This window comes from Pelodiscus sinensis, chromosome 4 (genome assembly GCF_049634645.1).
Source record: "Pelodiscus sinensis isolate JC-2024 chromosome 4, ASM4963464v1, whole genome shotgun sequence".
NCBI lineage: Eukaryota > Metazoa > Chordata > Testudines > Trionychidae > Pelodiscus > Pelodiscus sinensis.
The window spans coordinates 30,074,105-30,089,099 of NC_134714.1; the positions used below are offsets into that span (position 1 = coordinate 30,074,105).

General features: G+C 44.9%; 1 protein-coding gene across 1 annotated transcript in view; it reads left to right on the plus strand.

Annotated features, from left to right (window-relative positions):
• Window positions 1-14,995, plus strand: part of ITPK1 (inositol-tetrakisphosphate 1-kinase) — a 216,562-nt gene that overhangs the window by 91,766 nt on the left and 109,801 nt on the right. The window contains exon 3 of the mRNA XM_006133665.4: window positions 13,905-14,030. Within this exon, the coding sequence (XP_006133727.1) occupies window positions 13,905-14,030 (126 nt within the window). The remainder of the gene's footprint in view (window positions 1-13,904; window positions 14,031-14,995) is intronic.

A 14,995-nucleotide genomic window follows, 5' to 3' on the forward strand; every position in this document is an offset into this window, starting at 1 on the left:
TCCCAGGGAAACTTTTCCCCTGCTCTTCTAAACCAAATTTAAAAATGCAGAAACTCTGATTACACTACCCAAGGCTTAGATTACTTTTCTGACCCATAACCCCTAGTTTGCTGGAACTTTCTGGTACTAGGATTTTAATAAAAGCAGCGAGGAGTCCTGTGGCACCTTATAGACTAATTGAAGTGTTGGAGCATAAGCTTTTGTGGGCAAAGACCCACTTCGTCTTTGCCCACGAAAGCTTATGCTCCAACACTTCAGTTAGTCTATAAAGTGCCACAGGACTCCTCGCCACTTTTGCAGATTCAGACTAACAAGACTACCCCTCTGATACTTGACACCATGCTAGGATTTTAATGTATATAAGCAAATGCATTTTTGGTAAAAATGGAAGCCAGTTAAATGAGTGTGTCTCTGCATCATGTTATGTTTACTAAGAATTTTTTCCAGGAGCTTATATTTCCTTATAACTTGCTGTACTTCCTTAGAGCTGTAATCCTCCTGTGTCACACGTTTTTAGTTCAACTTTTCTTCTCTGCTAATCTCAGGATTTGTCCTGCTGCTGTTCCTAATCCACATGAGCATTTGTGACCTCAGAAGAAACCTTTGGCAAGAAGCTTTTTTTGATTTGTGACATGGATTATTCAGCCTGAAGTGCTCAAAATCAGCAGTTGCCTTTCTGAATCCATGAACAATCCTGAAGCATTTAACCACTTGCCTACCAGCAATTTGCTGAATTCATCCAGGGCTCCTAATGGCAAACTAAACTTGCAATTTGATATGGTGACAGGAATAGTTGTTCCTACATCCCTACAGGACAGACTCAGTAAACTAGTTCCTGCAGTCACCAAGCTTTATATATAAAAGAGCAAGACAAATTAAAAACAATGTAATTAAAAAAAAAAAGGTTTTAGCTAGGATTTATCTTGGAGCAACAATTTAGCAGCATGACTCCCAGCAGATAGTAAACTTTAATTGAAAGGAAAATCATGGTCAGAAATGGACCGTGGAGAGCTTTAAAAGAGTGGCGTAAACATTTTTTTTTAAACGCCACTAAGGTTAATGTTGGTGGGGTTTACCACGCCCTTTGAGGCTTCCTACTGGAGGAGTTCTTTAAATGCTTGTTCACGTTGATTCCAATCAGGTGTATGTGTGCCGCGTGCATGAGTGTTGGAAATTTTCCCCTAGCAGCTCCCGTAGGTTCAGCTTTGGAGACCCCTAGAGTGGCACTGCTATATCAGAGCATATATACCACAGCTGACCCTACCCTCCCTCAGTTCCTTCTTACCGTCCATAGCAATGTTGGAACTATATAGCTCTTGCCTTAGCAAGTGTCTAGTCCCTAGCATAGCTCTTAGATTGTCATCTTTGTCAGTGTAAACAGAATCTTCTGAGTCACAGATAGAGGGCAAGTGCCAAAAACTCTAGCCCCTTTGGGCGATGGGGCATGCCTAATGTCCCAGACTTTAAATTGTGTGCAATCTCTAAGTGCCCTGTGCTCAACAGTGACCCATATAACACATGCCTCCATTGGCTGGGTGAAGAACATCGCACTGAAAAGTGCAACATCTATAGAATTTTTAAACCCCGCACCAGAAAGGACAAGGAGTACAGACTCCAGCGGCTCCTTATGGAGGCAGCACTAAAACCCCCAGGAGCCATTTCGGTGCAGAGTGCTCTGGCCTTCATATGTGATACTGCGCAGAAGCTGAGCGCGGCAAAAGACTCCTGGTGCCGGGGTTCCCCAGCACCGAAGACCCTGGGGCTGAGAGACAGTCCCATCTCGCTGGCACTGCAAGCCAGAAGGGAGGATGGGGCAGATCCCCCCCTAATAAGCCCCAGCAGAGGAATGGCCAAGTGTGGAGGAAGTCCCCAGCATGAGAGGTCCAAGGCATGTTATCGACTCTGGCCCCAGACTGGTGCTGTCGAATCCAGCATGTGACCTGCCACTGAGAGTCATAAATTCAGTGCAGGTCTTAAACTCCTCCTCAATGTCAGACATCTTCAGAGCTGCCAGGCATCTGATAAAAATTTCAGAGTCTGAGGGTCCAAGGTGCAGGAAAATCCACCAGCACTGCTGGAACTGCACTGTTCGAGGGGGAAGCTGACAATGCTGCATCAACCACAATCTACAGAATGGTACCAGGACAGATCATCTTCCTTGGAGGGATCACTTTCACCAGTGCAGCACTTCCCTCCACCGGCACCACCAGAGAGCTTGGTGCCAAGCGCTAGACTGGCTCCGAGCGATCAATGTTTAGCACAGAGGTCAGTCTCCAGGTTGAGATCAAGATCCAGGAGCACCAGATGCCGCTCTCATTCCAAACCCTCTTGATACTTTTCAAGATCCCCAAGAGATTCCCAGCACCTGGCACCGACATCATCGGCATTGCCATTGTCGTCTCAAAGTTGGAATCAGATGTGGAGTTGGTCCATTTTTGATGCAGCCACTCCAGTCGTGGCAGAAGGGCCTGCCGGCGCAGTGTCAGCAACAGGGGCCACTACCTACACAGTGGCCTTCTTGGTCACCGTGACCATATTATCAGTCTTGGTGCACTCAGGTCGATGGTTTCAGCAAGCCACAGGTCCTGCTCCCTTCAGGATAGACGCCATTCAAGGGCACCATTGGTGCAGAAATCTCACCCACAGAGAGGGGACAGCCCACCCCCGAGCCCTAAGACTCCAGGCACTCTCTTGGGAGGGGCTACTGTTACAGCGAACTAGCCACACTCATCTGGCCAAATAGCCACATTGTTCAAGCTAACGAGCCACACTCAACTGGTCCAATAGCACATGTGGCTAATGTGTTGGACATCATGGCTCTATTGGTATGAATTGGTAGTACTTGTGCCCTGTCTACTGTATATTTGAGTATTGTGCATCTGTTTGTGTGTCCGTCCATTTGTTCAAGAGCTCCTCTTAAACAATAAGAGCTAGGACCACTAAGTTGGGTATGCAGCTTCCTCTTATCATAACCTAAAATAAGGATTTAATTGTGACAGGACAATGAGATGTACCTTCAATTTGATTTTCTCATGAAATGGAAATGGAGAAGTCTGGTAGGAGGGACAGTTATACTGCAGAACGATCACCAGAGGGGCATCAAGAAAGGGCAGGGATGGGCACCGGGATAGCTATAAATCCATTGCGCTAGCAGAGAAAGGTACAGCTGTCTAATATATTTCAGAGTTTGTTTGTGTGTCTGTCCCCTAGCTGAGGGACATGCACCCCTGCCTCAGCTGTGCCTGCTGCAGTGGCCAGAGACTGGCACTTCTTACCTGGCTTAAGGGAGAGAAAGCTGGGGTTGTCCTCTTTCCCCGGGGGCAGCCTTGCATGCGGAACCCCACATCTCCATGTCCAGCCCAGAACAATGATTGAAAATGAAGAAAAAGAAAACTTATTTGAATTAAGGACCCGAACAACTCTAGGTAAATCTAGTGATATATATGTATTTTGCTGCAGGTCATCATAATAGTGCTGTGCTTTATCCACAACATTTTCAGTAAATATTGAAAAGGTGACAAGTCCTATATTTTTGCTGTTTGGACTGGATTTGGTACTAGGTTATCTTGCTTCTGGGATTTTGGAATGCATGTTACTGCACAGGTGGGGCTGTGTGTATTATCCAGCATAATGGCTATAAAGATGCCACTTAAGACTGGGAAAAGCACTAGTAGGAAATGTATTGTAGGGACCTGTCCTGTATTAGTGCAAAAGATAGGCTTGAAGTCCCAATAGGTCATCACTGTCTTGAACTTCCTTAAGTCTACGACGAATGAAACAGTGATATTTTCAAGCTGCATTTCTTTGCTGTTGGGGGAGAATTTCTTTTGTTGATTAGTGGACCCATTTTGATCATTATGCAGAGAAAGTCACTACTCTACTCAGGCAGCCAGGAAGGGGAGAGGGAATGGAGAGACAGGGAAATCTTCCACACCATAGCAGATTTTCTTTCTCTGACCTCTGCTGCCACAGCAGAACTTGAATAGAGAATGGCACAAATTAATTCGGCACCATGGAAGGTGGGAGGGAGGGAGAGGAACAAAAAGAATCCTGTTAGTGAACTCTTCACTCCTTTTCCATAGTCTGCTGTGGTTTGGTTTGCATTTGCCCTCTGCAATGGGATTAGGCTGGTGCTCCTGTCACAAAGAGAGGCTTATATCCATCCAGTTCTCTCTCCCTGCCCTTTGGCTCCGTTATCAGTGGCAACAAGTGCTGAATAGTTGAGTTAGCTTTGCATGAGGAAGACAGAGCTTTTTGGCAGGGTTGGAGGAATGATGAGATGAGGGTTGTTTAAATGCTTTAAAGAGAAATGAAGGAGTGTGTGTGGTATTAATTTTGATGGAATAAACGAGTCCCAAGAGTCAGAGTCGTTAACATGAGCCAGTCACAGTCCAACATTAAACATGTTTAAACAAGGTTTGGGGTTTGGCATTCAGAGACCTCGGCCTGCTTAATACCATGGCAAACACAATTATAAGGTTTAACCTTTTATTAAAGATACAGAAAAAGAAGGGAAATTTGTTAAAATATTTGAAATGTTAAGCCTGGATTTCATTTTAACACCCCTTGTTCCCTTTCTCGGTATCTGGAGAGAGTTTTAGTACCCTACCTAATGGTCTTGGACTGTAGTAATGATAGTAATAACAGCCCTGTTAGAGGGAGAGAAAAGAAGTTAGTTGAGATGGGCTGGAGCTGTTGTTTTCAAGTCCAGTCTCGTCTAGAAAGCAAAACAAGATGAACATGGACAAGAAAGGAAAGAACAGCAAAGATATAAATGCAGTGTTTGTGTCTCATGTTGATTGCTACTTGCACCTCTGCTGCTGGAAAAACCCAGCCACATGGTCTTATTAGCCATTTTGAGATCTTGCAACTTGGATTAGCCTGGGGCTGTTCAAGGCATTTATTTTTAACAGCTTTTCTCTGATTCCAGACCTAATGCAATGTTGCAAACAAAGTAAAAAGACTTTGCTGGCTGGGTCAGACTCTTAATAGACAGAAGGCAAAAGGAGGAGGAGAGAAATGAGGAACTAATTTGGACAAGGAAAAATAACACGTGGAAGGGGTGAGTGGGTGTGGTGAAGTCTGACATCCCAAGTGCTATTAGGATTCAGCCAGAACTGGGGAAGATGCCCATGTCAGCCGAGTGTGTGTCTGTCTCCCTTTTGCATGGTTTGGTCAGAACATATCCCACGATCAGGACAATAGAGGCCCAAAGGTGTCGTGGTTGATCCTGGAGTCCCTGAAGATGACTGGGATGGCAGTCATGAAAATGAAGCTACTCCTTCTTGTTCTGTTTTTCAATCAGTCAGCATCTAATTCCCCCTCCCCAAGTCATGTTTTAAGCACTCCAAAAGGAAATGATGGGTAGAAAAGCCCATCCTCTCAATTTTTCATTCAGCAATTAGGCTTCATTTGACGCACCAGTTTTGGGCCATTAATTTCCAGTCCTACACTTCTCTTGCTTTCTAGGCATGATCTGTACACATTCTTTGAATTCTATCAGTAAGACTTTTTGTTTGGATTAATTTAATCTGTTTCCCTTCTGCTTCTTTCCCCTTTAACATTCGTTAGAGGAGATTATGATGGTTTATGAACTTTCACTCCTTACAGCTGGCCATTCATGTAAAATCGAGGGCCCAATTATTACAACTGTGTGTGTGTGTGTGTGTGTGTGTGTGTGTGTGTGTGTGTGTGTGTGCGCGCGCGCGTGCACTCCCTCTCCCCACCTCCCAGGAGACTAAAAAGGACCTGTCTGTGGTCAACCACATAAGCTGATACCTTATGCGCATTTCCTCTAGGCTGTCTTTCTCTACCATTGCCCTCCCGTGCAGTGACTCTCATTACCAATGTCACTTAGTGGCCACAAACTCATCTTGTTGCTTGTGGGTGATGTTATTTTCCCAGCTAATGGAGACTTATGGGTTCTCAGTCACATAGGTGCATAGTTGAAAGAGGAGTACACTGGAAGCTTTAAAAAAAATTATGCTTGTGACCGAGCCCCAGAGACCTTAACTTGGGGTGATCTTAACTTGGGGTCCTTCTGGATGGAGTGACACACACCAATGTAGGCTGATCCAGTCTTGTTTGCTATGTTTTGGTCTCTCTGAATTGCCTGTGTTGTATCAAAGCACAGGTGGAACACTAGGATTTTTCCACTCTGCTGCTACAGCTTAAACTATGCCCTGCCTGAGTTTTCTTTGCAGATAAAATCACTAAGTAACAGGTCTTTTGTGTCTGCTTCTTTTGTTTTTGGATTCTATAGCACCTTCAGCTAAGGTGAAACAGTGGGACACTAGTTTGCGAATGCCTTCTGCCTGTTCATCTCCCCCTCCAGTCTGTCTAAAGGTTTTCAAGCGCTGTCCTCCAGAGCTGGCGGACTCTACGGTGCTCACCCACATGCCAGCTCTCAGCTCCTTGGGGACTTAGACTGTACAAATGAAACCCATAGCTCATTACTGTGTCAGATGACTCATGTCACTGGTGCAAACCAAGGCTAACCGCTGTAAAGCAAGAGGGTGCATTCATATCAAAGGGATTATAAAAGATGCAGAGTAGAAAAATTGCCCAGGAGGAGAAAGGAAGCTGACAATCTGAAAGCCTGGATTCAGTGGGCTTTGATTGAATTCTCAAACCTGAATTGAATTGCAAACATTTCTGGGTCAGTGCAGTCCTAATTAAACAAGTGTAGGGTATATCTGCATTGGGAATACCATGTACAGCCTTTGGAATTGAGAAACAAAGGCCTGACTCAGGCTCTTGATGCATGTTCCGTTCAGAGGAAGGAGCATTCAGTGCCAGAGAACATCCATGTTACCAGCACAAAGTTTGGATTTTGCACTTTTGGAAATCTGTGTAGGTTTTGTCCCCCACTGGAGTGGAAAGTAAAATAGACAAACCCTTCTTTGCTTTAGAACAAATTTTGTTTTTGTCCATTTCTCTAGCATACAGAAAATAGCAAAAGTGCCATATGTTGTCATGAAGGACCGTTCTCTTTAGGGATGTAATAGTATAATCGTTTACACGGTTAACAGATAAATCTGGGCTCATCTGTTACTGTTAATAGTTACATGCAGGCTCCTGGCCCTGCTCCTGAGGAGCTGGATGCCAGCCCTCACTGCTGTCTCTGTATCAGAGCCCGCAGCGCAGGGTGGCAGCCAGTTCCCTGATCAGGGCTGGGAAGCAATATACATTGGGAGCAAACTTTTAAGCTGGTTCCCAGTGCACACCAGCTCCCAGGGAGCTGACTGCTACCCCATGTTGTTGCCTCTGTATCAGAGGCAGCAGCCAGCAACCCGGGAGTGGGGCAGCAGGCGGGAGCTAGCTGCCACCCTGTGCTATTGTCTCTATCAGTAAGCAGTGCAGGGCAGCAGCTGGCTCCCTGCGAGCTGGGACAACAAACGGGATCTAGTATGTGCTGAGAGCCAACTTAGAAGCCAGTTTCTGGTGTGCACTGGCTCCCTGGGAGCCAGCTGCTGCCTTGTGCTGCAAGCTCTGATGTATAAAACTCATACTGCAGTACCCACAATGAGCTGGCTGGCCCCACTCCTGGGGAGCCAGCAGTGTGTAACTGCTGAGATTTTCAGCAGTTACACGATTACCTAATTAACTGCTTTAAAACATCCCTACTTCTGATATCCCCTTATACAGAGAGGTCAGAGCTACAGTGTTTTGATCACTACTCCTCTGCCAAGAATGAAAAATTCACTCATAGCTCACAGCCTTTCCCTGTTCAGGATAAACTATCATTGGATAAAGGTCACAAACTCTGGTTCTGTCTTTGCATCTGAAGATTGGAAACAAGATGTTTCAGCAATGGGTATATTACTCTGATTATGTAAAGAATCATTTTAGGAGAAAGATGAGGGTAAATGGAATGGGGGGTAGATAGAGATGGGGAGCAATGACCAGAAAGGACACAAGGGAGGACGTGCACACAAGGTCTGTTGACTGTTAGAACAGGATGGTATTAAGACTTCATTTGATTCAAATGATAATCCAAACTATTTCTAAAGCGCTTTAAGCAACAAATCCAATAGAGCTGCCCTGCGAAAAACAATGTATTATAGCACGTATGTACCAGGAGCATTTTAAAAAAATGAAACAAGGCCAGGTTTTTAATTATTTAGAGAAATAGCATTTCTTATTTTGCTAAATCTTACATTGACAGTGAGGATGTGAAAGGTTAACCAGTTACCTGGTTAACCATTAAGCATCACCCTGAATGGGTCATGCTTACTTGTTCGTGTTAACCGGTAACCGGTGTGGGGCTGGAGCAGCTCCCCACCTACCATGGGTTAGGGAGTTGTTTCAGACCTGCTGAGGGCCCAATGTGGACAGGGGCTGCTCTCATCCTGAGCAGCCTCCATCCATGGCAGGCCTGGGCACTCACAGGCAGGAGCTGCTCAGACAGAGGCTGCTCTGGGCACCCCGCAAGCAGGGACTGCTCCAGCCCTGGACAGTGGCTGCTGTTGTCTGGAGCAACCTCTCTGCTTGGCAAGCCTGGATGCCCAGGCCCACAGGCAGGGATTGCTCCCACAGAACAGCCTCTGTCCACAGGGAGCCCAGGCGTCCCGCAGGCAGGAGCTGCTCTGGCGTCTGGAGCAGCCTCTCTCTGCTGGGACCTGGACGTCCTGCACACAGGGGCCGCTCTATCAGGAGCTGGAAACTGGCACAGCCACAGCATGGGGCTGGAAGCGGAAGCCCTATGGATTGGGGGCTGATCCTGCTGGGCTGGAGCAGTCCCCAACTCAGATCCTGCTTTTAGTCAGTTCATTGGTTAAATGCAAGTCAACTTAATGTTTAACCAGTTAACTGATTAACCGGGTTTTTACATCCTTAATTTGCAGCTGATATGTCTTTCGCATGGTCAGATCCAGATTTTTACCTCAGATGTGATTTTGTTTTTAAACATAGCATGTGAGGTTGCAGGTAGAGACAATAGCAATTCCTGGAATTTCACCAGATGTACAGAAAAATCACCAAAGTTCTTCAGAAAAAATTAAATGTTGTTTGTTGGAAATTAACTCCCTATTCTCTTCTGGCATCTTTACTCCTCCAGTAGCTGGGCCACAAAGGATAGAGGATATACTTTTGTGAGCTAAGGGATCTCATTCCCTTGAGGCCTAGTATAGGCTGAAGGACTAAGGTTTTAGTGCAGACAAGGTTGTGTGTATGTGTGTGGTTTATCTCTAGTAATTATTGCTTTCTTCAGCACATGGATTTGTAACATCTTGGAAGCATAGTCTTGGTATTTGGCATTTACTACACCCTAGCAGTTTACACTGTGCATGTCCCTCATTTCTCTTTTATTCATTTATCAGTTTTGCTTGTTGGCTGAAGTAATCAGGTGAAATTGACATTCTAATAAGATTCCCCCACTATTAAATGGAGGGCATAGCAAATAGGTAAATGGGCTGAAGTTGCAACCTAAAACATTTCATGTTGCTGTTGATAAACCTTTTCTCTCACTTTTGTTGCCTCGACATTTGGCTTTAATTGAAAACAAAACTTTGGATGATCATGTCAAATGCAACTAACAGTACTTGTCAGCTGGAATCTGAACCCTTCTGTTTCCTGTTCCTTTCAGCATCCTTCTCCAACTAACTCATTATTTATCTCAGCAGGGACCACCAGAAATTTTATGCTAGCCTTGATCTGCTTTGTGACTGGGGCTGATATTCCTCTTGCAAAGACTTCATTTTTCAAGGACTTTTTAATGCCAATATATAAGGGAAGGTGGAACTCTTCCAAATCCTGAACAGTTCAGAAATGTTCACCTTCTGTGACTCTCACTAGAAGACTGAGAATTTATTTTTTCAAACAGCCTGATCCTCTGGTCCACATAATGTTGTATGAAACTACAGATTGTGTGATTGAAATGTACTTGCTGTCCTTCATCCTTAAAGCGCCAGTTAAAGCAACCTAGTAAGAAGTGAATTTCTAGACAGAGTAAACTATTATTAGAATGTTGAATTTGGTATTCTTGGTGTGATTTCTGATAGCACTTTCTTCGTGGAGGAGTAAATTCAGGTTGCTCATTTATGGATATGAGTCCTAATGCTATCTCTGAGATGTGTGCTTTGTTTTCATTCCAAAAACATTTTATTTTGATGACACAACTGACAGTGGAAGTGTTTTGCCTAATGGCACTGTGCTCAAAATGCATGTCTGAGCCTTATAGGCTCATTTCTATTCTTGGGTCATGGCTGGTACTTACTGATTGGGAAGATTGTCTTTTCATTTTCTGAGTTTGTCCTTTATAGTTCCAACCAGCCTGGCCCACCTGTATGCTTCTTGTTTACTGTCTTCCTATATAGATGATCTGAAGATGGATCTGTTTAGATTTCACAGCTCTGCAGGGAATAGGGGCTTCAGAATTATTTGAACAGACCCTTTTATGTTGCCTATTTTATGCAAGAGTTGATAGGCCTCTATGGAAAAAGTCACTCTGGAACTGGATGTTGCTGCTGCTGGTGGTTGTTAAATAATTGTTTTAGACCCAAAGCACCCACTGCTTTTGGAGTGAAACATGGATCCTCGACCAAATAGCATTTTGTATAATTTGAGCCCTAATACAGTTGTGTGTGCTTAACTATACTACTGTTCCCACTGAAATCAACAGCAGTACTAGTGGTAGTAAAGTTATTTAAGTGTGTACAGGATTACAGCTGTGAATGGAACTTGTACCCATCCACAGTTGAAACTCTTCAGGCACCTGGCTATTAAAATCTATTCCATCTTGTGCATGTTCATTCTGGCGTGTTTCAGATGCCTGGTGGTCAAATCAGGAACCAGTAAAACCTAGTTAGATGCCTCAATAGGAGATGTGCAGCTGGGTGCGCTTTGTTGTATGAAGATCCTTATGGACTTTCCAAGATCACCACTCTAGACAGCTTTAAATCTTGTTATATAATCTGTTGTCTGTTGCTGTACTTGGCATTTCACAAACAGACTTGGTCCCTGTCCTGTAGAGATTACAGTTGTGTTCAAACAGAATATTAATGTTGTGTGTGTGTGTGTGTGTGTGTGTGTGTGTGTGTGTGTGTGTGTGTCAGTGTCAGTGTCAGGAGTAGGTAGTGCACACGTTTGATCTTGCCCTTCTTTTCAGTCAGTTCTGTTTGTAGTTCTACAAACTACAGTTGTTACATGTGCTTCCATACAATGGTCGCCAGCCGTCTTTTGACATGTGACTAATTTGCAGTATAAACAACCTTGGAACACTTGTTGGAACACAAGATTGTGTAGATGTTTATGGATGACATTTCCCCCTGACTAAATGGCTTAGATGCTGCAGTTGCACTTAGGTGCTTTTGCAAATTCTACCCAATAGACACCCAGTGATGAGCATAACTTGAATGTTGCTCCTTGTGTTTATTCAGCAAAGACCAAAGCACAATGTGGTGGTTGTTTCTTTTACAAGTGTCAATGAATGTCACTGAATTGTTTCTTATGTAAGGCAGTATGTGTCTATGTGGGTCTGCCTCTCTCATATTTATGTACACCAGTGTTCCCACTAAGCTGCGCAGCAGCACAGCTTCACAGGTGATTAATCAGCCCCACCCAGTCAGTCAGCTCCCTGCATGGAATCCTGAGCCTCTGAAACATGCTTAACTCAAAAAAAAGTTTTGTTTTTCTTCATTGAAATCAGTGGTTCTCAAACTATGGCATTGGTCCACGGCTACCTCCCAGGTGATCCACAGCTCAAGCTCAGCCCCCCCTTCTCTCTACCCCTGCAGCAGAGAACCCACACTGGTGCTCCAGCCTTGTCCCCCCTGTGTGGTTGGAGTGCCAGCGCTGGCTTCCCATAGGGGTGGAAGGGAGAGCCCCGTCTCACAGGAAAGAAGCATTCCCCCTCCCTCACTGCCCCTCTCCTGGCTTGGAGAACAGCAGCATGCAGAATCTGGCCAATGGGAGCAGTGGGAGGAGGTGCCTGGGACTGGCACAGGGCGCATAGGCAAGTAAGTACCCCTCACGCACTTCCCTCTGCCAAGTCCTCCACACCCCCAACCTACTTCTGTACCCTCTCTTGCTCATGCACCTTCCCCACTCTCCAGGCACTAACCTCCAGCCTGCTCCTGCACCCTCTCCACTGGCCAGACACCTGCCCCCAGCTTGTTTCTGCCACCTCCCTCCTAGCCACACACCCTATCCTCAGCTTGCTCCTGTACCCTCCCATCTGGCCAGACAGCCCACTCCTGCACCCACCCTCTTGGCTTCCCATAGGCCACTTTATCTCTTCTGGAGTTCCAGGGTAAGTGGTTTTGTGCCCCTCCCTCCAGGCTCTGGGCTTGGAACAAAAATGAAGGGTTTACTGCTCCTTCCCTTGCTCTTGCCCCCTTCCCTGGCCAGACGCCCTACTCCCAGCCTGCTCCTTCACCCCATCTCCCATCCAGACCTTGCACCCTCACCCCCTCCTGCCCCTAGCCCAAAAAAGGTTCCCCACTCCTGCCATAAATAAAGAAAACATGGGAACTTTTGGTGTTGGACATGAATTAATATTTTACTTTATTTAAAATGAAGTTTGATAAACGAACATGAGAAAGTTAAAGTGCTTAATCTGTTTAATATTCTAAACTAATATTTCCTTTTTTACTAGTTAAATTAAACTGTTCTCCCTAGATTCAGCACTAGCAAAATGGCTCGGGCATAATTATGTAATTAATGGCAAGTTTCCATTAGCAACTGGTGGTCCACAGAAAGGCTTGCCTTGAGCTAGGAGGGCCATGGGCCAATAAGTTTGAGAGCGACTGATTTAATCATCGTTCTGGGGCACAGCTAGGGATGAGGGGTTCTTTATGCTGGCTGCCCTCAGGAGAGTGGACAACCCCAGCCCTCTCCCACTGCATCAGCTTGGAGTCAGGTGAGATGCCCCTGTCCATGGCCACTGCAGCTGGAGCAGGCACAGCTATGGGGGTGGGTGCTTGTCCCCTAGCTGGGGAACAGACAGACATAAGGACACACAGACAGACAAACTCTCTGAAATATATAGTAGATAGCTATTCCTTTTCCTACCTCTGCCTGTTGTGGCCTAGTTGGTTTAGAGCTGTCCTGGGCACCATCTCTGCCCCCTTGCTGCCTTCCTGTGGTCATTCTATAGTATAACTCTCCCCTACCAGATCCCTCACTTTCCTTTCTATGGAAAATAATCCAATTGTAGGCATACCCCATTGTCCTGGTACAACCAAACCCTTACCTAAATTATGATAAGAAGAAGTTGTATACCAAATTTGGTGGTCCTAGCTCTTACTGTTTAGGAGGTGTTCTTGAACAAATGGTCTCACAGATGGACAGACAGGCTCATAAAATTTGTCAATAGATACAGTGGTTTTGGGAGCAGACTTGACTGAAGAGAGGATCTGTGCTGGTGCCCTATCTCAGGAAGGGCCAGGTGGAGCGCTTCAAGATATTTGTATGGAAGGGACCTCATGGTGGCTTAGCTGCTGATGAATTATATATAGGATTTAACCTGTTACCTCAGCAACTTCTGTGCAAAATGGGGGGGAGGGATAGCTCAGTGGTTTGAGCATTGGCCTGCTAAACCAGGGTTGTATGCTCAATCCCTGTGAGGCCATTTAGGGATTTGGGGCAAAATTTGTCAGGGATGGGACTTGGTCCTGCTGTGAAGGCAGGGGACTGGACTCAGTGACCTTCAAGGTCCCTTCCAGTTCTAGAAGATCAGCAATCTTCATTTAAAATATATATATTGCCTAGGGAATAGGTACTTTCCATGCATGTCTAATGGATGAAATTAAAAGAATACCCCAGTACATTTCAAATTAAATGCTACCAGTGATACCCAGAGAGGGAAAATACCTTTGATACAAAGAATTGAAAAGGGATGCTGGGGGAAGAGTTTGATCCTGGCTGTATTAATAAAAGTTTCTTTTTTGTATGACTTCTTCCAGCTTGACCTTACCAAACCAATCGAAGATCAGGGCCCACTGGACGTGATCTTACATAAGCTGACAGATGTCATCCTCGAAGCAGACCAAAATGACAGCCAGTCATTGGAGTTGGTTTACAGGTTCCAGGTGAGTGTCATTTTTCCCAAACCTTGTACACTTAAGGTGGAGACCAAAGCAGAGCAGGAGACTCTGTTTTTAGTGTTGCCAATTTAAGCCTTTTCTGTGGAGAAGGGATACTAGACTAAAGCAGCTCTTTGTGTGTGGTGGCTGAACTACTGAGAGCTCTGGGAATAATGGCTTTATTGATTGGGACTAGATGCCATAGCTCTGGGTAGATTTTACATTGTGGAGTTAATCAATGCAATGCCCAATTCACCCCTAGCATTGTTCTTTCATCATCCTAGAAACATTGCTACAACCCCCAAAGAGAAGCATGTGTCTATAGGGATTTCCCAGATCCCTGAAGGCAGCCTTAGGCCCCAGACACACAACTTAACAATTAATCATGTGTCAGATTTTTCCCACTTCCAAGGAGTGCATAGAAATCTTCATCTGACTTGTCCTCAACCTATCCGTATTCAGGAAACCCTGGTGTTCTATATTCCTCTAGATTTAGGATTCACATAATGATCACAGAACTTCTGAAAAATTTTTCTTGTAGTGTTCTGTCTCCTGTTGAGGGGACACTTTAATTTATTTCTCTTTTGGAAGTTTACAATATCGGTCAGATATGCAGCAAAGTCACACAGACAACTTAACGATGAAAATTAACATCCAGAGAGCAGGTTTTTCCAAAGAGCTCCTCCCTTCAGTAATGTAAATACTGATGAGTTCATAGCTTTAAAAGGAATTGTTTCTAGCTGGTGACTTTGAGCAGTGAAACATATGTCTCTTTCAAAAAGATATGCAACATTCAACCTATAAATTGTTGTGTATGCTGTTGACATCAGCTTTAAAACCACAAACCACACAACTTTGGCTGCTTTTCTTAATGATTTACAGAATATTTCTGCTTCTCCTGGGTCCTTGGTCAAATTCTTACATTAAATAACAAGTTTGATTTGCAGAAATAGGCCCCTCCAGTTCTGATT